Raw genomic sequence first — 22543 nt, 5'->3', positions numbered from 1 at the left:
ATTAGTGGCTTTAGAATGGATGCATATGTGTATTATGTTGGTTTATATAATGGAGTTTTTGTTATTAGGTATGTGAAAATAGTATGTATTTACCATGAGACTTTTCATTAGACTCGTAAATATTTAGAAGTGTGTTATTGCTGTTATTGATACAGGGGGGGGGCAGAGGAAAGAGATTTCTGTTGTGTATCAGTGAAGGGCTTTAAAAAAAAATTCTTGTTGAATGAGTTAGAAAAAGACGTGGCTGGTACTTATGAAGGAATTTTTATTGAATTAGAATTATGGTATGAATGATGCTAATAGAGGACCAGTTAGCTGTCGTAAAGTGTTTATCCAGCGAGACTATTCTGAAGGAACAAATGTTAAGTTTCAAACGAAGTTTCCACAAGAACTAGAAGGCTTGGTAAGAGTTTCCTAAGAGTACTTGTGTTATGTTTGGAATGTAAGTAAGATTTATTTGTAAATAAAGTTATACATTAACATAATTAAACTTTAACTGTTTTCATCTGTTTATCTTAATTTTCCTTTTGATTTTTAATTTGAAAAGTATTATTTATGGGACATGGATAGTAACTGTACATTGCACAGGTCTGTGTTGGTTTTGTTGTCTTGAAAGTTTTACACGTTTTATAATAATTCATGTACACTGAATCTGAGAATATCCATTTTTTTCTCCATCATGTACAGATTTTTCTCAAAATATCATATGCACTTTAATACAAATGAATCATTTTCATTGAAATTGAGTCCTGTTATGCTTAAAATATTGTCAACTACTGGTTATAGATTTTTCTAGACCAATTGCAATGTGAGAGTATTTGTTTGGGCTTGCACTTTGATATTGTTTTGTTTCTTTTCAATATTATTTATTCATCACTATGGCAACAAGAGATTGGGTAAATGCACATTCTGTTATATTTGTGGTAAATTTATTGTAAAGAAGCAAAGGCAAAACAATACAGAATTCATTAGAAAAGTCTATTACTCGTATTTTTTGGATATACTTGGGATGTGTACAATAGTATAAATGATGACATGAATTGTATTCAAACTGAAACATCTTGTGAACCACAACTTTTCACACAAGGTGAACTTAATGATTTAGTGAGAGATTTGAACCCAGATTACAAAAATGTTGTCAATATTATGCTTGATAAATTTGTAAAGGTGGGTTGTGATATGATCTTAAAAATTCATTTCTTACACTCGTGTGTTTCTGTAAGGATTAGAAAGAGGAAGTTGTCCGAACTAGACTACACATTTATATATGTAAAAACAGCTCGTTTGGGTTGAGAAAATATTTTACATAGAAGAGCAAACAATGTTTCGACCTTCTTCAGTCATCGTCAGGTTCACAAAGAAAGAAAGAGGCAACTGACCGGAAGCTGACCACATGTTTGGAAGGGGTTGTGTAACTGAGTGTCGGAATGTAGAGGGTGGTGTTAGATGTTTGAATATATAATTTTAATGTAAAATTATACCCAAATGAGCTGTTTTTACATATATATTTCTCTACAAGTGGGTTTTCTCAACATCACTGATTATTATTTCATCACAGCGATTGTTCGAGAAGTGTCAGTCTTTGTGTTTTTTCTCAGTGTATTTGTACTTATCTGTTACCATTATGTCTGAAATAGCATACCGTACACCACTATTAACAGTACATGCTCACAGGATTGTTAAGAAACCAAGAAATTTAAACCAAAAATTATCAATAGAAGAAATGACATCTATTTCATTCAACAATGTAGAAAGGAACAACTAACCCCTAATTTTGTAAAGGTAAAACTTTCAAAAAATTTTAATAAATACACAAACATTATCCAAAATTTACAGAAAAAAACTACTTAAAGCCATGTTGAACACAAAATACAAAGAACTACATGACTTACAAAAACAAAAAATGAACCTAGACCATCAACTGGCATGGTGCATTAAACCAGAGATTTATGGACTTATACAATGAAACATAAACCAAATCAATACTAAGAACGACAGAGACAAAAAGATCTGTCACAACAAAAAACCAGAAAAACTAAGATGCAAACAACAGAAAAGACACCAACATGACAAACCGTTGACTAACCTCATAATTAACAGATCCGACCGACAATTAAACACAGACGAGATACATCTACTTAACAAAGGACTCAACTTCACAATAGCACCTAGGTACATTCCAACCATAGAAATCAAAACATGTTTAGAAGACCTAGCCAGGAGACTTGTGATACTTTCTACAAAAAACAAACAAGGAAACAACCAACAGAAAGAAGACAACTTAGATAATTTTATTAACATCCAACAGCCAAACTTCCCAGGTAAAATTAAAAATTTATATTTTCCAGAAACACCTAAAAACAACATCTTAAATGATTTTTTAAAAGAATTTTCTCACAAAACCATAAACATAATTTCACAAAACAGAAAGCTAAAAAACAATCTTACAAAAAGAGACATTAATTCTACTAAAAAGCTAAAACAAGACAAAAACATAAAAATTCTAAAAGCAGATAAAGGTAACGCTATAGTCATAATGAACACAAATGAATACATCCAAAAAATGAAGAACATCCTATTAGACACGAACAAATTTAAACCAATACACACAAATTCAACAAAGACACACGAGACGCAACTTAACAAATTACTACTAAAAATGAAAAAAGCCAAAACAATTTCACAAACACTTTATTCCTACCTACATTAAACCAACTCACGTACATCACAAATATACAGCATCCCCAAACCTCACAAACCAGATTGTCCATTACGACCAATAATGTCCACATATGAATCGTTTAATTACAATCTTGGTAAATACATAGCATGGGCATTCTCCAAATATGTAACCTCAGCCAGCTCATTCATCAAAGACTCTTTTAATTTCAAGTCTAATCTAAATCATAAAGCCTTAATGGCCAGTTTCGATGTTATATCCCTCTTTACAGAAGTTCCAACCACTGAAGCCTGCAAGATAGCCTCAGAACTCAATATCCGAGACCCTAACCCAACTATAGAAATTCCCAGCAACCAGTTAGCAACCCTCGTAGAATTCACCACAATAAAGACAAACTTCATGTTCAACAACCACAACTATATACAAACAAATGGCCTAAGCTTGGGCAACCCAGTATCACTAGTTCTAGCCAATATTTTTATGACACAAGTTGAAACACAAGCAATTAACACAACATTACATCCACCACTATACTGGTACAGATATGTTGATGACACGGTTGCAGGATTCAGATCTACAGAACACACACTTAATTTTTTTCAATCACATTAACTCTATACATCCCAACATTAACTTCACATGTGAACAGGAAGAAAGCAATCAAATATCATTTCTTAACCTCAAAATTACAAGAACCGACACACAATTTAAAACAGATATCCACTGAAAAATCACCCATACTGGACTGTACATTCCTTGGGACTCAGCACATGAAACAAAGCAAAAACTCAACATACTAAGAAACCAAATAATCACAGCCATAAAACTATGCTCACCAGATAAAATTAACAATGAATTAGATTAAACAATACTTCATCAACATCAATAAGTTTCCTCCACAAACTGTAGAAAACATTATACGCACACACGTAGACAGAAAGCAAAATCAATCAACAAAAGTAAATATATCTCGCGAATCAAAAAATCACGAAACCATATACTGCTGCATACCATATATTCTCGACATCAGCAGACAAATAACCAACATTTGGCAAAAACTAGTAACAAAATATGACATTCCAGTTAATGTCAAATTTATTCAAAAACCAGGCACAAAACTGAGGTGTATACTATGTAAAAACTACACTGACAAACACCACACCAACATTATTTATAAAATACAATGTGATAACTGCCACGACTTCTATATCAGAGAAACAAGTAGAAAAATGGAAACCAGATTCAAAGAACATAAAAAGTCACCTTCGCACGTTTTCCGAACACTGCAAGTCAGATAAACACAACATAACCATAGAAAATACTCAAATATTAAATAAAGAAACAAACATAAACAAACGCAAAATTAAAGAAGCCTTACTTATACAACAACTTAAACCCAAGATAAACCAATATAAAGGAATGCCTTTATACCTATATTAAATATAATAAATAATCTGAAATTATATATTCAAACATCTAAGCATGCCCTCTATATTCCGACACTCAGTTACACAACCCTTTTCAAACATGTGGTCAGCTTCTGGTCAGTTACCTCTTTCTCTCTTTGTGAACCTGACAATGACCAAAGAAGCTCGAAACGTTGTTTGCTCTTCTACGTAAAATATTTTCTCAACCCAAATGAGCCATTTTTACATATATATTTCTCTACAAGTGGGTTTTCTCGACATCACCGATAGACTACACATTGGTCACAGATTTTCAACTCATCATTTTCTTTTATCTGGGACTGATGCACCAACATGTTGTCTGTGTGACACTAAGCCACATTTTACTGTTGTGCTGTCATTGCAACTCTCAATGACAGCACCATTTTAAATGTTTTATCCCAAGGTTTAGACATTGTCATTGGCAATGGTGACACTGTCCACCTTACAAAATGTTTTTAGTTTTTTAAAGCCCATTAATGTTTTTACTGCTATATAAGTTTTTAATTTATAAATTAGATCTTTTTTAAGGTGATTCCTTTTTAAGAATTAAAGTACAACAAGATTGATTTGAAATTAGAAAATGGCTGTAACATCAAATAACTCGAAACCAGGACTGGAAAAGCTTACTTTAGGTATCTAATGCTGATGTTTGAAATTACCTGTTAGTTATCCTGGTGAGTTATAATAATTAAAATTAGGCTACAGACAGTCTTTTAAAACTTGCATTACTTTACTTTCTGAAAATGGCCATGATGTCATATAATTCAAAATCAGGACTGGAAAGGCCAACTTCATGTGACTAACTTACTCATTTGAACTTACTCATTAGTTATTCTGGTGAGTTATGATAATTACAGTTATACTACAGTAAATTCTGTACAGCTTGTATTACTGTAGTTTTTCTCTTACTGCTGTAAACTAGATATAAAAATTTGATTTAATGATATTTGTTTTTAATTCATAAATTAAAATATGTTTTGCTTTACCTTGATACCTTTTTATGAATTTTAATAATTTTACTTTAATTTTAACTTTTTACCTGATATTTGGTGCAGATAGCCAAGTTACTTTGTGTCATAAAACACCAAACCAACCAACTTACACTTGCATACTGACTATTTTACCCAACATCTCAGTGGGTCTTGCACTTGTCAGCTATGACAAAGTGATCTTGAAATTATAGCTTTAGCTGGGACAGAAGGATCTTTATGTGCCTTTTACAAAATGGAGGTGTCCCACATCTTGAAGAGAGATCATACTCATATTCCCTGACCCTCTAGATGCTTCATAGTTGCATTCATAAAGGTATCTTAGAGGATTACAACAGGGTTAATTATTCCCCAAAATTGGGGAGAAAGGCTTTTACATTTTTGCCACATGTGGACTCGATTTGCCATAGAACCATCTGCCCTGTAGGTTCTTTCAGAGGGTCTGACCCTTTGCACCCATTCCATTCTACATTGTATCCTCATCCCATTTCCTTTCTTCACCAAGGGATCCTGTTTCTTGTCAGAATTTTCAGGAGGTGGTTTGGGACTTGCTTAAGAAATAGGCCATGGAACTTGGGGAACCTTCTCAGCTAGTGTTTTACTCTCGTCTATTTGTCATACCCATAAAGATGGGAGATTGGTGACCATTTATGGATTTATCACCCTGAGTAGTCAAGTTGTTTGCTTGTGTGCTTCATGCTAGAGACTTGTGTTTTTACCTTTACCTTTACAAATGCTACTTTTGTCTTCCTTTCACGTTGAATCTGCTGTTCATACTCAACATACCCAGTTTTTTCTTTGAGAGGTTGCTATAGTGGGTTGGCTTATCAATGTGAAGTCATTTCTCACATAAACACAATGTCTGATTCATTCACCAGCCAGGTTCAGCCTTCTCTTCTTCACTTATGGTCTCTGAAATGTCTTGTTTTCAGTCCATTGGCCTCTCCCTGCCTTACTGTGTGAGAGACTCTATCTCTTTCGAGAACATGGTTTTAATTCAAAGCCATCATTCCTTTTGGTTACACTTGTGTATTATTTTCAGTGGTTGTTACTTGACCAATGGAGCATCATTATTACCCTATTACCCTACCTGTTCACCTACAGGCTGACTTTGCTTGGGGGTTAGTTCAGACCATCAGAACTCCTCTTCAGCTTCTTTCACTGAATTGTCACCTTTTTACAGTCACTTCCATTTCAAGTTTGGGTGCATATCTCAATATGCAAGAGATTTTGAGTCATTGTATACTGGTCAAATCATCTGTGCTGTGTTTGGAGATTGTGCACTATTGATAGTTTTAGAGTAGTGTTTACATTACCCAGCAGGGGGGAAGGTTCATGGTTATGAGACTTTTGTTTTCACACATTGAATCTCCTCTACTGGGCTCACAATCATTAACCAGGTTGTTTACATGTCATATTCTGGGTGCCCTGAATACGGTCATGGATCAATTATTTTGGTCCAACAAGAGTTTTGTGACAGAGTGGCTGTTTCATGGGTTTTCCAGATGTGGATGCTTTTTTACACAGTGCAGAACTTCCCTGTTTTTGGTCTCTTGTTCTTCATCTTTTTAGCAGTAGCTGTAGATGCTTTTTGTTAAACTGAAAGGGATATTATATGTAGGCATATCCTCCTATTTATCTTTTTGTGGGAGACTTTTTAATGTTTCAGACCACTCCATGTTATGTGCATCTTAGTGACTCAGTTTTGGCCTGCTCAGACATGGATTCTACATATGCCTCTTATACTCTTTCAGCAACCTCAATCATACATGTGTCATCTGTCCATTTTAACTCTTCTGCTTCATGCATTGCTTTTGTTTATTTGGTTACCACACAATTTGAATTTTCCAGGTGTGTTCCCTTTTTGATTGATTGCTGTGTACAGCTCTTTGGCAGTTTGTCAGTGTAAATGGTATACTTTCCATTGATGATCTCTCTTGTCAGGGATTTCATCCTTCACTCCCACAATTCACTGCATTTTTCACATGGATCTTCAAAGGGAACTGTAATTTTTCTTGATTGCTATCTATCGAATTATGTTATCTTGTACATTTAGATTTACTGTATTTGCTTCTCTGTTTTACTCTCCATTGTTTTTATTATTTCATTTGTTTTATCTTTCCCATTCTCCTCATCCTATGTCTCTCCTGGAGTGGAATCTCATTAATGTCTGTAATGCTCTCATTCATTTTCCATTTGTAACTTTGTGTTCCCTGTATCATCTATCTTTTGAATCCCTTTTTCTCATGCTATTGGCTTGTTGTCAGTGGCAATCTGAGGTCTTTGTGATTAATTCTTGGCATGTACTGTTTCATAGTTCCTATGCTCTACTTTTCCCTGATCATTCATTTTATCCAAAGACTTCTGTTACTAGGGAGGTTAATTCCACTTTTTCTTCCATTTCATTCTTCTCCATTTTCCACTTTTATGCCTGTTTGGACCTCGACTTGTTTCTGTGTTTGGTTCAGACCCTCTGATTGTATCAAACTCACACTGCTCCTTTCATTGGTTTATGTAACTGTTTGTTTATTCCATGGAATTCTTCCATGTTTCAGGACCCTTCTTCCTAACAAGTTGGATTTACCAGTGAATGAGGCTGGTGTATTCTTCCGTTTTGTCTCTGGAGTGTTGTCTTTGTCAGATATCTTCTCATCAAATCAGCCACCTCATCATATCCCTGAATGCCTATTTGTGTCTTCTTTTGGAGTTTATAATTGGGGCTGGTATGTAGACTATAACACAAACCTTTGTTTTGAGTTATTTACATCACTTGGCTATTTCTTGATCAGTGGGTTTTTGTCTCCAATTACCATTTTATATATTGTAGTGCTATTGTGACTTGTGTATACTATGTTTTGTTATTTCTCTATTTAAAGGGACCTTGTTGATAGTGTATTGTGGCTCCCATTCTGTGGTGAGTGGCACCTGAGCAAGTGTATAAAAAAACAAAACAAAACTGCATTTTCCATATTGTGACCAAAATTGATGTCAGTTATGTCATAGCTCTTTCTATAGTAGACCTGATGTACAGTTCCAGATGCTGCCATGTGTTGGTTGTGTGTCTCCATTGAATTGTTATCCGTGCCAAAATAATTACATCTGAGAATTATGTACCCATACATTAAAGATGGGGTGCACCTTAGAACTTCTAGTCGTTCTCTCTAATGATCTTTTGCTTCGTAAATATGTTTGTCCCTGATCATACACTCAGACACGTATGAGTAAAGCAGATGGTGATTTCTACCCATCTCTGATGCTTTGTGGCATCGAGATTCTTTGTACCATAAACTGATATGCGGTTACAGGCATTACTGAGTGTTGGTTAATTGGTTTTTTGATGTGGGAGGTCTGCTTTTTAATATATGGTATAGTGACAACTTGTTGCTCTGATGTTGGTGATACATTTTTCTGGACTCTCCAGCATGTTTTCTCCTCTTCTTCTAGTGCAGGGGTTCTTAACCAGGGGTGCCTGCACCCCTAGGGGGTGCAAAGATGATTCCCAAGGGGTGCGAGGATGCCCATGAATAATTAAAGCAAATCTATATTTTTACATAAGAGTATGCTTTATATTTCTCCTAAGAAGAAGTTTCCTAAGTTTCCATGGGGTGCGAGAAATGATTACTGATTTGAAAGGGGTGCAAACACTGAAAAAGGTTAAGAACCACTGTTCTAGTGGAACACGGGAGTCCTTGCCAATTACAAGTTTCTAGCTGCTGAGGTGGTGGACTGTGGAGGCCTGTCCTCTAGAGTTAAGCATCTTGCCATGCAGTTGAGAGTAGGTTGTTGCCAGCTGCCACCAGGTTTTGGTTGAAACACTTCACCATATCATGACTATATATATATATATATATATATATTGCATTTTCCCCATCAGGTTGAGATGTTACTACAAACTACCATCATGTTAATGCAGTTCCTGGGGGTTCAGGTGTTGGTTGGAGATTGTTCAATTAAGTAATTCCTCACTCGTGTTCTGTCTGACATCCCTCCTCCTCCTGTGAATTTGGTGGAAAATGCCCATTTCTGGAATGGAGATGTACTTCACCTACCATTTGCAGGATGTTGTTTCCCTGGCAGATGTGGTATGGGCTGTAGATGGATGCAGCACATGTATTCCCATTTGTGTATGTTTGGTTTACTTTTTCTACTGCTAACTGGAAGAGATGTACTCAATTTTTTTTTTAGGTTTTGGACTAGAGATGTCATCTCACCAAAGCTTTATACCTTCCTGCCATTTGCTGGATGAGGTTGGGTTGAAAATGCAGGCAAGAAGAGAAAGATTTTGGTACAAAAGCTATCTTCCCTGCCACTTCTCATTTCAAGGTGAAGAGGCAGGTGATTCTTTGCCCACCACAGAACTGATATACATTTTTAGATGCAACCAGTATTGGATGATGTCAAACTATCACTATGGTTTGTCATACTTTAGCCAATTGACACCCATGGGTCTCATTAACATGTAATACATATTATGGGATTGCTTCACATTTTTCTGCTTTCAATGTTCAAAACAAAGTCATAAAAAACAAAGAGTGTAGTTGGATCAGATGTCGTGCATCCTTCTTCCAAGGTGTGATATTTTTGTTTTTTGTTCCACGCACCTTGGTCTCTCTTTTTGAGGGGGCTTCCTGAAGGAAGATAATTTTTCTTCACTGGAATTTCACTAGTTCAGTATGGTATTCTAGCTTTTACGATAGAGAAGATAAGATGTCATATTAGAAGTTGACATTTTCCTAAACTGAAAATGTATTTTTGGTAGATACATTTCCCATCCAGCCTCCCTACATCTAGTGATATGTAATGTTGGTTCTATTGCCAATCTCAAAGTGATTAACAAGTACAAGTATTGAGAGGGCACTGGTTACACAAAGGTTATGTTCTTGTTAGTTTGAAAGCTGCTGTACAACTATTTACATGTGGATATGTAGAAGCTGTGGAAAACTAGTGGCAAGCATTAAAAGTTTATGCTAATAGAGGGCAGTACTGATGTAGAAAAGCTATTTTATGAGTAAAGGTGTCTATCAGAAATAAGTTTTCAACTTCTAGCAACCAGACTTGTCAAAAGTCTCTTTGCTCAAAGAAAAAATGAATACCTTTTTTTGTGCAGTTGATTTGCAAACCTAGTCCATAATAGCGTCACACATTGGCTCTCACTAATAATAATATCTATTTATAATGCACAAAATGCTTATGCAATACCCAGACACTATAAGACTGCTGATGTAATAATTAATATTACATGATCCTGAAACACATTTGCACCCTCATTCATTATGGCCCCAAAACAGGTTATTTCAAAGGATGGTTCAAAGAAAATAGGATATTGTAATAAATTGTTTATCACTGTAATTTTACAGTTTGATATAGCCTTAAGTGTTTATGATGCAATCCATCAAATACTAGCTTATTGTTGTCTGTATAGAAATATAAAATTAGAGAAATCTAGTCATGAGTATAAAAACATTTTCAGTAGATTTTCCTCATGTTAGGTAGTCCAAATGACTAATTTATTACATATGTATAAAAGGTACGAGATATATATATATATATAGACATTCGTTTATATTGTAGGTACTTTTCTACAGCTTTAGTCTTGAGTAACATTTGATAATGCTACTAAATATCCACATTAATATATTTAATTAATTGTTTTATTTTTTGATCTTAGCAGCTTAAAATTACTTAATACACGTGTAGTTCATTAGTGGTGTTTGTTGTTGTTAGTTTATATCTTTTAAATGAAATATGTAGTGTTGCTTTTTGCCCATTTGTTTGTGGAAGTTGTTAGCTTGCAATGAAACTTGTTTCCATCACAGATTGACAAACAGACCTTTGAGCATACTCTTACAACACTGAATGCTATATATGCAGAAGCAGAAAAGCTAAGTGGAAGAACTATATGTGAGGGTTGTTTTGCCTGTTTAACTGCCTACCTTCTTTATTTATGTATGGAGACACATTATGAAAAGGTGAAGTGAATGTTGTATTTCTTTTAAAAGTAGCCTCATGTAATGGGCACTTTCAACTCAGTGTGTTTTATATGCTGCAAATGAATAAAACCAGAAATAGAATAATATTTATATTTTATATATAGTAGTATATGAACTCTGGTGACTGGATGGGTGCATCATTCCTGGAGTAAAAAAACAGTCATTGAATTGAAATTAATAATGACAATAAACTTTGAAATTCTTCCGTACATTTTAAAACTAAAATAAAAAAATGTTATTTTATAAAAAAAAAGTTTCACTTATGTGATTGTTTTGCATAAATAAAAAACTCACTTATTTTGTGTTAAGTTCAACATGTTTAGAATGTTTTTCTTTTGAGTTATGATATTCATAGCCCCATAGGGGGATCATTTGAGATAGTTTTCAGCAAATTAGAACCAATTTGAATCTTGTAACATTTAGATGCATTCAGAAGGGTGTTCTTAATGTTGAGGTTTTACTTGATGTATATAAAATATATAATTAAATTTGCTTAACCCTAAATGTTTGGTTAAGTAAGTTGGAAAACACTGCATATTAAATGTTTTTACTTAAACTAGTAAATCATGTTTTTCATTAACAAATATTGAGGTATAAATGATTATTTATCTTTTAGTGTTTGAAGAGAATAGCTGTTTTTATTGAAGAGCAGAATGAATGTGTTTGGATTCCCCAAGGGCTCTTGCTAACAGATCCTGTTGAACGTGGTCTTAGAGTGGTATCCTTGATGTAGTGAGAAATGCTTTGAAGAGATGATTAATAGTAACATTTTTAAAAACCCTGTTCTTACTGTTTTCAAAACATGTATGTAACAAAGTATAATATTTTAATTCTTACTTTTATAAATTTAAATTGATTAGTTTTGCATGTATATTATTAGTATTCTAATTTAACAGTTTACTCGTCATACTAAACTTTCACTTATAATAGTCTTAATTAAAATGACTATTAGAAATAACAATGGTAGTGATTAAGTACTAATAGAAAATGTTTGTATTCCTTAACAGAAAATCAGGTTGAGATATCAATATTAAATGAACCTTCAGGAAGATCATGATGGAAAGTTTGGAGATAAACATGATGGACAGTGTGTGCAGTTTATTATTTTGAAAGGTACCATGTTACGGTTTTGGAAACCTGTGAAGCTACATTGTTGTTTTGCTCCAGAAAGCCTTACATACAGTTGTGATGAGTAATATTGTTGACATCCAACACTGGGTTGACATTCAGCTTCAGAACTTGTAGTGTTGTAAATAATGTTGTTGACATCCAACACTGGGTTGACAGTCAGCTTCAGAACTTGTAGTGTTGTAAATAATATTGTTGGCATCCAACACTGGGTTGACAGTCAGTTTCAAAACTTGTAGTGTTGTAAATAATATTGTTGACATCCAACACTGGGTTGACAGTCAGCTTCAGAACTTGTAGTGTTGGAAATAATATTGTCGACATCCAACATTGAGTTGGCAGTCAGCTTCAGAACTTGTAGCGTTGTAAATAATATTGTTGACATCCAACACTGGGTTGGCAATGAGCTTCAGAACTTGTAGTGTTGTAAATAATATTGTTGACATCCAACACTGGGTTGGCAATGAGCTTCAGAACTTGTAGTGTTGTAAATAATGTTCTCGACATCCAACACTGGGTTGGCAATGAGCTTCAGAATTTGTAGTGTTGGAAATAATATTGTTGACATCCAACACTGGGTTGGCAATGAGCTTCAGAACTTGTAGTGCTGTAAATAATATTGTTGACATCCAACACTGGGTTGGCAATGAGCTTCAGAACTTGTAGTGCTGTAAATAATATTGTCGACATCCAACACTGGGTTTAAAGTTAGTTTTAGAATTTGTAATGTTATAAATAATAATGTTGACATCCAACACTGGGTTGACAGTCAGCTTCAGAACTTGTATGTTTTATACATTATGTTCTAAAACATGTAGGTCCAAGAAATCCTATATCCCAAGAGCTTTTCAAAGGTGGACCTTTTTTCTTCAGGAGCAAATTTGGGAGTGGTAGTGCAATTGAACGAGTGGGGGTCATCTTGTTTTCTGGGAAGTATTTCTCTCTATACTGTTGGGAGCATTTCATTTCTGGTGCAGTGTAGCTGATCTGATGGAGAGAGAGAGAGAGAGAGAGTGTGTGTGTGTGTGAAAAGGTGTTGGTGATATTTGAAATGGCTAAATGTATTGTGCATTTTTAAACAAATATGCTCAGGTGTTTTAAGTAAAATAAAACAATGATCACACCTGGAGAGTGATTGAAAAAGATATGTTTTACTAATCAGTTTATCAATTTTAAAAAATCAGCTTTGATATTTGTTGAAAAAGTAAGTGAATCTTTTATCAGTGAAAAGTAGAGATGTGATAATTATCAGTGAGAAGTGTTTGTTGAGAGGTTTTTCTATTTTTGTGTTTTGTATGTTCTATTTAAATACATGTGTAATGAACTACTACTAAACATCTGTGGCTCAGGTTGAAAAATATCATATTGGTGAGAAAAATAGCTGTTTTTTTTTTTTTTTTTGGGGGGGTGTTTATCTACTAGATTTTTTTTTTTTAAGAGAAAACCAACAGAGTGAATTTTAAACATCTTTGGGCATGATACATGAATGTACAATATTTGTTATGAGAAGTTAAAGCTGTTTATGCAATTATATCTAGTTTTTAAATTTATGAGGAAACTAACTATAGCTCTTTCATATAATTGAACAGTATTCTTTATGTAGACATTGCTGGTCATCAGTTTTATTTTTGTTGACAGATGTCATGAGTATTGGAGACAAGCAGGAAACATTTGAAATGCTGTTGTCCTATTTATATCAATGTTGTTTCATAAAATTATATAGCCTTTTTGTTTCAGGTAAATGGGAGGTAGTGTTTGGTTCAGAACTGTTGAAGGCTGCAATTTTTGATGATTTTAACATACATTTCTTTATGTTCACTCTTACAACACATGCTGAACATTATTTTAGGAACTGGAATATGTGTATATATATTAGTAGAAACTGATGTTATTTAGGTAAGAAGTGTTTGGATTCCCAAAACATAGTTTTTTAAACTTGAAATCAAGTTGTTACTGTTCACACTTTTTATATATTCTAGCATTGTTTGTTAGTATAATTCCTTTTTGAATTCTTGATGTGGATATAAGCTTAGCATGAAGGATTGAACCCTATACGTTGAAAGGACAATAGTCTGATGAGCACAGTTTTATAAGGGAAACAAAGTTAACTGTTGGTTCATTTTGATAACTCTTACAACAAAGTTTAGTTTTAATGTTTTTATTTATTTCTGTAGTATGTGTAAATAGTGAGAGGTTAGATCTGGTCATTTTTATGGCTTTGTCACACAGCTTAAACATTTGTATTATATACTTTGTAAGTCTATCGATGTGGAATAAACCATTGACTATATTTCTACCCCTGTTTCTATATTGTGTATTTTCTAAACTTGTTACACGTCATGCCTTGTTTCCATTTCTGTGATAGTGAAATAATTATATTCTGAGTAATTTGTATCAGTTAAAAAAAAAATTAAATAGTTTAAGGACTGCATAAGTTCTTACAGTCTGTTGCTTCAGCTGCATATTAAGTAAGAAGAAATCTGTTGGATCACATTGTGTGAAATTTGCAAACAATGTGTGAATATTTTTCCTACAAGTGTACAACATGTTTTTCTTTGTACTTAATGACAAATTACTGTGTGGAAGATGTTTGAAGTGAATGACAAATAAATTTTTACTCATTGATTTGTTTGTACATGCTGTTCCTTTGAATGCACCTTTATGTGAGAAAGGTTTATCAACTTTCATTTTATAGCAAGTTTTTTTCTTAGGTATGTAAATGTTCAAGCTTTGAACTAATACATCTTGACAACACATCCTAACAATGTTCGATCGGATTTAAATCAGGAGATCTGGTGGGCCACTCAAAAGTCTCTATTCCTTCCTTGTTGAGGAAGTCCATACACAGTCTGGTGACATGGACTTGTGTGTTAACCTGCATTAGAATGAACCCATTGCCGACAGCACCAGCAACAGGCCTCACAATGGGTTCCAGAAACAGAATTTCGTCTCTGTACCGTCGTATGTTCAGAGTACCCCTGTCTAGTGTGAGTAAGTCCATGCAGCCATCCAAGCATATGTCTACCCAGATCATTACAGAACTTCCTCTATAAGCGTTTACTTGCTCAATGTTACAGGCAGAAAATCGCTCTCCTCGGCGTCTCTACACTCTCTCATGTCCATCATCACAAGAGCAGGTCCATTGACAAAGTTCCCAGTCCAGGTGCTGACGAGCAAACTCCAACCTTGCTGCATGGTGTTGCGCTGTCAGAATAACTCATCTTGCAGGTCTTCTGGCCCTAAAGCATCCTTCGTGCAGATGACTGCAAACTGCTTGGGTCGACACACAGGTTCCAGTGGAATGCTGAAGGTCATTTCACAGTGATTGAGCCGTAGCTAACCTGTTCCATAGAGCGGTAGTCACGATGCAGCAGTCATCTCTGGCTGTTGTGAAGGAATGATGGCCTTGACCTGGTCTTCTGCCATAAGAGTTCGTCTCCTGGTAGTGTCACCAAAGTTGATTGATGATGCTTGGTGACATGACGAAGTGCTGTGCCACCCTCCTTTGGGTCTGGCCATCCTCCAGCATCTGGAGCACCCTTGCCACTTCGTTCTCTGTCAGATGGCACCTGACTGCTTGGGTACACAAGATGAAGGTACACACTGACAAAATGAGCTGCAAAAGATCCATGTTGAGGTTTGTTTCGAGAACTAATGAGGAATGCATAGTTTTACGTAACAGCCTTATATAGGGTACCTTGAGTTGTATTCTCATTGCGTGAGGTGAGTTTCGTTTGAGCTGCTTCAAACTTCACTTGCAAGCTTAACAAATACACTTGTAGACGAACGGATATATTTTTCATACATAAATTTAGTTATGATAAAAATACAGTCATGTGAAAAAGTTAGGACACCCTATGAAAGCCTGTGTATTTTTGTAACATTTTTGGATATATAGATATTTAATCTCAATTTTAACAATACTGAGAGATTATAGGAATATAACTAAACAATTAAAACTGAAGAAAAGACTTTTCAAGATCTTCTGTAAATATAATTTTACAAAAATGCATATTCTAACTGAGGAAAAAGTTAGGACACCACATTTATTCCCACTTAAAATGGCTCAACTCACACCAGGTGCACATGATTAGAAGATCGTTACTCAGCATTGTGAATGAGGCTTGCCCAATTTAAACCTCAGATTGAGTTTGGTGTGCTCCTGACTGTTGAAGTGAGAGTGAGCACCATGGTGAAAGCAAAAGAGCTGTCTGAGACCTTCAGAAAGAAAATTATAGCAGCTTATGTGTCTGGTAAGGGATTTAAAAAGATCCCAAAAGATTTTGAAATCAGCCATTCCACTGTCCGGAAAATCGTCAACAAGTGCAGGGCTTTCAAAACAACTGTCAACATGCCCAGGTCTGGTCGTCCAAGCAAGTTCACCCCGAGAGCAGACTGCAAGATGCTAAAAAGAGGTCTCCAAACACCCTAACACATCATCATGGGACCTACAGCAGGCTCTGGCTACTGTTGATGTGAAAGTGCATGCCTCTACAATCAGAAAGAGACTGCACAAGTTTAACTTGCATGGGAGGTGTGCAAGGAGGAAACCTTTGCTCTCTAAGAGAAACATCAAGGCCAGACTGAAGTTTGCCAGAGAGAATGTAGACAAAGACCAGGACTTCTGGAATAATGTTCTTTGGACAGATGAGTCCAAAATTGAATTATTTGGACACCAGAACAGAGGCCATGTTTGGCATAAACCAAATACAGCATTCCAGGAAAAGAACCTCATACCAACTGTGAAGCATGGAGGTGGAAGTGTCATGGTTTGGGGCTGCTTTGCTGCAGCAGGACCTGGACAGCTCACAATCATAGAATCCACCATGAATTCTACTGTGTATCAGAGGGTGCTTGAGGATCATGTGAGACCATCTGTACACAAATTAAAGCTGAAGTGGAACTGGACCCTGCAATAAGACAATGACCCAAAACATACCAGTAAATCCACCAAGGACTGGCTGAAAACTAAGAAATGGAGAGTCCTGGAATGGCCGAGTCAAAGCCCAGATCTTAATCCTATTGAGATGCTGTGGGGTGACTTAAAATGGGCTGTACATGCAAGAAACTCCTCAAACATCTCACAGCTGACAGAATTCTGCATTGAGGAGTGGGGCAAACTTTCTTCAGACCAATATCAGAGACTGGTAGATGGCTACAAGAAGCATCTCACTACAGTTATTTCAGCCAAGGGGGGGTAACACTAGCTATTAGGGGGTAGGGTGTCCTAACTTTTTTCTCAGTTACAATATGCATTTTTGTAGAATTACATTTACAGAAGATCTTTAAAAGTCTTTTCTTCAGTTTTAATTATTTATATTTCTATAATCTCAGTATTGTTGAAATTGAGATTAAATATCTATATATCCAAAAATGTTACGAAAATACACAGGATTTCATAGGGTGTCCTAACTGTTTCACATGACTGTATTCTGAAATATGCACTTGTTCCTTTATTTTTTTAGCGGTATATAAACCACCATTTTAAGTTTCTCTATCTGGTTTCTAGTTTATTTTATCAACTAAAATTTTATCAGATATATAAGCCCCAGTTTTATGTTTTTCTACGTCGTTTTTGGTTTGTTTTATCAACTAAAACTATCAGATATTTTAGCCCCAGTTTTATGCCACTATATCTGGTTTTTGGTTTGTTTTTTCAACTAAAGCTTTATCAGATATGTAAGCCACAGTTTTAAGTTACTCTATCTGGTTTTCACTTTGTCTTTTCAACTAAAACTACAGTTTCCAGTCAGTATGCCTGCTTTCTAGGTTTTTATGAACTATAACATATATCAGATATGAAAAACACAGTTTTTAGTTTATCTTATTAAATAAAAACTTTTCAGATGTATAAACGACAGTTTTTGTTTAAGTGGTTTTTGATATTCACGTGTGCAATGTGTTTAGTTACTAACTATATTTCTACACTCCTAGTATAGTTAACCAAGTTTCCATTTATTAAATTTATACAGTGTTGTTATACATGTGTACTGTTTGTCTAATTTTCATTTAGTTTTCACTTATAACTGGTACTTTAGATGTTTTTGTGTACTCTTGTTTGTTTGTATTTACCATTGAGTATAGATTCTATACTATAGAACGTGTTAGATAAGGGACTAAACTGTTTTTGTGAAAACATAATTCTAGACTTCAAAAATCATTATACTATTTGTGTATCGTTGTTGTTGTGAGAAGTAAATAAGCGGTTAAATATAAAAGTAATAATTGTTTTAGTTGTTATAAAAAAATAAAAAAAAAGCCCAGACTATGTGGCACTAGGAGTCACCACTAGGAGCTAAAAACACTTGTTAATCTTAGCAGATAAATGTTTTTTCAGTACAAGTTAGTGAAATCCAAATCTTTTCCACTGTAACATTGCAAGTTTCTAAAAGTGATAAACAATTTAACTAAGATAATATTGGATTCTAGTAATAGAAATATGGGATCATATATTTCACATTATTATCTATTTAATTTTCTTGTGTTTAGTTCTCTGTTGCACTAGAAAGCATTATCAGCAGTACATGTGACACTTCCCAAATTGCTTGTATTAAATTTGTTTTGAATTTTTCGCAATGCTCCATGAGGGCTGTGTGATCTAGCCTTAATTTTAGCAGCAAAGTCTAGAGCGAAGACAGCTAATCAGCACCACCTATTTCTAACACTTTATCTACTTTCTACCAATGAATAGAATTAACAGTGACATTATAATGCCTCCACGACTGTAACGGAGACCGTGTTTGTTGGAGCGGGGATTCACCTTCAGGTTGCGAGCCGTTGGGGCCTTGTATGAAATGCATTTTAATTTTCTGATATTTATACTTTGATTAATTGTGATATTTGTAACTTCCAGTGGTTTAAGTAGATTGAAGGTGTTGGTAAAACTTTCTTGAGCTATTCTCTTATTTGATAAAGTTATATAATTACTACTATTAGTACTTTTTATCTAATATGCATTAGGAACATACGAGAAATGTTTTAGTGCTTAAATATCCATATAGGTATGACCTTAGGAATATTAAACCAAATGAAGTTTTTCTTCAGGTCTATTTCATATAAATCAGGGGTGTGCAACAGGCGGCCCGCGGGCCACAACCCGGCCCGCCAAGCCATTTAGTGTGGCCCTAGTTGTTGTAATCTAACCATGTGGCCTGATCTGTAATCCAACGCAAATGGAATATTTTTAAAAGCATCGATCCTACGGGATTCCCAGGCTTCGACTCGACAAACTTCTAAAATTATCTTTGCTAGAGAGGAGCAGGCCGAATTCGATTGGTCGGCCTCCTTAGGGCATGAATAGGTGACGTGCACTAGCACTATTGTCTACGACTCAACGTCATGTCCTGAACCTCGCCTTCGCCCGCTGGCGACAATTTTCCCTAACCTCTGCTGTCCGTCATTCATTATTGGTGAAAATTTTATTACCTTTTACAGTTACTACAAGAGATTGAATGTAAATTGATTATTATTTAGCATATTGTTGTGACTTTACTGAATTTATTAAAATTTTTACTTTCAGATGCATCTGATTCTATGTACAGTGTGACCTCGTTATTCGCGGGGTTACGTTCTTTACCCTCCGCGAATAGCGAAAACCGCGAATATTGGACGCAGTTTTAAAACGTATATGTATGCGATTATATACTATATGAAATGCTTCCCAAACACTAATGATACTTATACTCATTGATGCAGTAATAATGTAGCAATATTGCATACTGTTATGTATTTCACTAAATTGTACCGTGCGTTACCGGGCTGTGCTTTGCCGTTTGCGTTGTTGGGGAAGCTGAGGCAGTCAGCCAATAGCAGTCAATCTTGTTTGGTGAAGACGACAATTGATAAAACGGCTTGATTGAGTAAATACAACAGAAATCTCCTCGAAAAGCCCTTTCAGTCTCTGTGACCTACAAAAACGCAGTTCGCGCATAACCCGCGAATATGCGGGGCCGCGAATGGCGAACCGCGAATAGGCGAGGTCACACTGTATTTTGCTATTCTCAATTAATTTAAGTACCAGAAGGCTATGATCGGGATGCCAATTTAGAAACATGTGTTTCTGTCCATAAGAGGTTCCATGTGTAAATAAATTCTATGTTTTTTCTACTTTGCTATTTTCGTGAGAATAATTTTTGTTTTGATTTCAGGGCTAGTAAAATGTCAGCAGTTAAGAAACGAAAAATTGATGATGAGGGAAGGTTATTCAACAGTGAATGGTGCACAAAATATCTTGTTGTCCCACATAATCAAGGTGTTGTCTGCCTCGTCTGTCAAACTACAATTGCAGTCATGAAAGAGTACAATATTAAGCGAAATTACGCAACTAAGCACTCCTCCCAGTTTGATGAAATTGTTGGTCAGGCACGAAAGGACAAAATTGAACATTTAAAACATCCATTGAAAAGCAACAAGGTGTTTTACCACTTTCAAAAAAAATTCAGAACTGGTGACAAAACTGAGTTTTAAGCTTTGTGAATGTATGGCAGAAAAGGGAAAGCCTTTCAGTGATGAGAAAAAATATTTGGTGGAGCAAACTAGCCTTTCCCGCTTTACTGTCTCACGCAGGACAAAAGATCTTTCAGAGGACATCAAAGAAACTTTGAAAGAGAGATTGAATTCGTGTGAAGCTTTCAGTCTGGCTTTGGATGAAAGCACTGATATCAATGACACATCCCAACTTGTCATTTTCATCAGAGCTGTTACTGCAGGCTTTGATGTTTTCGAAGAGTTTTTAGATATGGCAAGCCTTTCCTCCACAACCACAGGACAGGATATTTGTGAACAAGTGCTTAAGGTTGTAGAAATGTTTGAACTGAATCCTTATAAATTATGTGGTGTTACAACAGATGGTGCTCCTTCCATGACAGGTAGGACAAATGGATTCACCAAGAAATTTCTAACTGCAATTGGAGCACAAGACGTAGTTGTAAGCCATTGCATTATTCACCAAGAGAGCTTGTGCACCAAAGTTCTGGATTTTGCAGAAGTCATGAAAAATGTCGTCCAATGCGTAAATTATATTCGAACACGAGGATTAAATCATCGACAATTTAAAACTTTTTTAGATGAGCTGGACAGTGAGTATTCAGATGTTTTGTACTTCTCTGCTGTACGTTGGCTTAGTAGAGCTGCTACTTTGAAGAGATTCTGGAATCTGCGAGAGGAGATTAAGTTCTTCATGGAGAGCAAACGTCAGAATGTGGACTTCTTGAGCAATGAGAACTGGCTGAATGACTTAGCATTCCTCACAGACATTACACAGCATCTGTCTGATTTAAACTTAAAACTACAAGGGAAAAGTCAACTTGTGAATAAGTTGTTTGAGCATATTTGTGCTTTTGAGAAGAAATTGGAACTTTTCCAGGTTCAGTTGAGAAGAGCCATATTGACCCATTTTACATGTCTTGCAACCAGGAAACTGGAATTTCCTAATCTGGATTGCACCAAATATGGAACCAGTGTACAAAAGCTGCGTGATGAGTTTGCAAACAGATTTCCAGATTTCAGACAAACTGAAATTAGATTGAAATTGTTCGCTCAACCTTTTGATTTGGCAGTGGAAGACAGTCCTGATGATTGCCAAATGGAACTCATTGAACTGCAGGCTGACATGGACACTAAAAGGAAATTCTCTGAAAACAGTTTGCTAGACTTTTACAAACTCTGTGTACGTGAAAAGTTTCCCAATTTGTCCCGTCATGCACAAAGAATTGCCTCCCTTTTTTGGTAGCACCTACTGCTGTGAGCAATTTTTCTCCAAAATGAAGCTCATCAAAACCAAATGTAGAAGTCAGCTGACTGATGAACATTTGACCAGTCAGTTAAGAGTGGCAACCACTTCTGTCAAAGCTGATATTGACAAGCTCTGCAAGGACTCTAAATTTCAAGTGTCGCACTAAAATGATCACTCATGCAAAAATATAAAATATTATTGCTTGCATTTTGAGAATTTTTTTTAATTTATTGTGCATGTACACGAATAAGCTTGTTTTTTAAGTGGCCCCGCTTGATTGATGAAGTTGGTTATATGGCCCACCGACGAAAAATGTTGCACACCCCTGATATAAATCAATGAAAACTCTAAAATACTGTAATTTAACAGAAGATTGTTTAGAAAGTAAACATCTTTAAACATGTTTGTATGTTTAAACCAAAACTGTATACAAAACGTAAGAACAATTTTAATATTAACTACTGGTCACACCTGTGTAATAAGGAATACATTTATATATTTAATAAAAAGGTATGGCTAATTAAGTAATCTGTTCAAAGCAATGACCTTCAAAGGGTTGTCAAAATAATGAATTT

The 22543-nt window shown here is 35.3% G+C and overlaps 1 protein-coding gene across 8 annotated transcripts in view; it reads left to right on the top strand.

The window, feature by feature from the left end:
* LOC143253572 (golgin subfamily A member 7-like) overlaps positions 1-22543 on the top strand; it is a 44723-nt gene that overhangs the window by 6492 nt on the left and 15688 nt on the right. For 4 of the 8 annotated variants that reach the window (XR_013029706.1, XR_013029704.1, XR_013029702.1 and 1 more), the window contains exons 2-5: positions 278-403; positions 10934-11086; positions 11724-11825; positions 12123-12220. Coding sequence is in view for 3 of the 8 variants with exons in the window: in XM_076507650.1 (XP_076363765.1) it covers positions 278-403; positions 10934-11086; positions 11724-11825; positions 12123-12164 (423 nt within the window). In the remaining 5 variants the exon portion in view is untranslated. Of the gene's footprint in view, positions 1-277; positions 404-10933; positions 11087-11723; positions 11826-12122; positions 14532-20382; positions 20628-22543 lie in introns of those variants that run through there. The other 4 variants (XM_076507650.1, XM_076507649.1, XM_076507651.1 and 1 more) reach the window with 2 other exon arrangements.

Source organism: Tachypleus tridentatus, chromosome 6 (assembly GCF_004210375.1).
Source record: "Tachypleus tridentatus isolate NWPU-2018 chromosome 6, ASM421037v1, whole genome shotgun sequence".
NCBI classification, from domain to species: Eukaryota; Metazoa; Arthropoda; class Merostomata; order Xiphosura; family Limulidae; genus Tachypleus; species Tachypleus tridentatus.
This window is presented reverse-complemented; position numbering and strand designations above follow the sequence as displayed.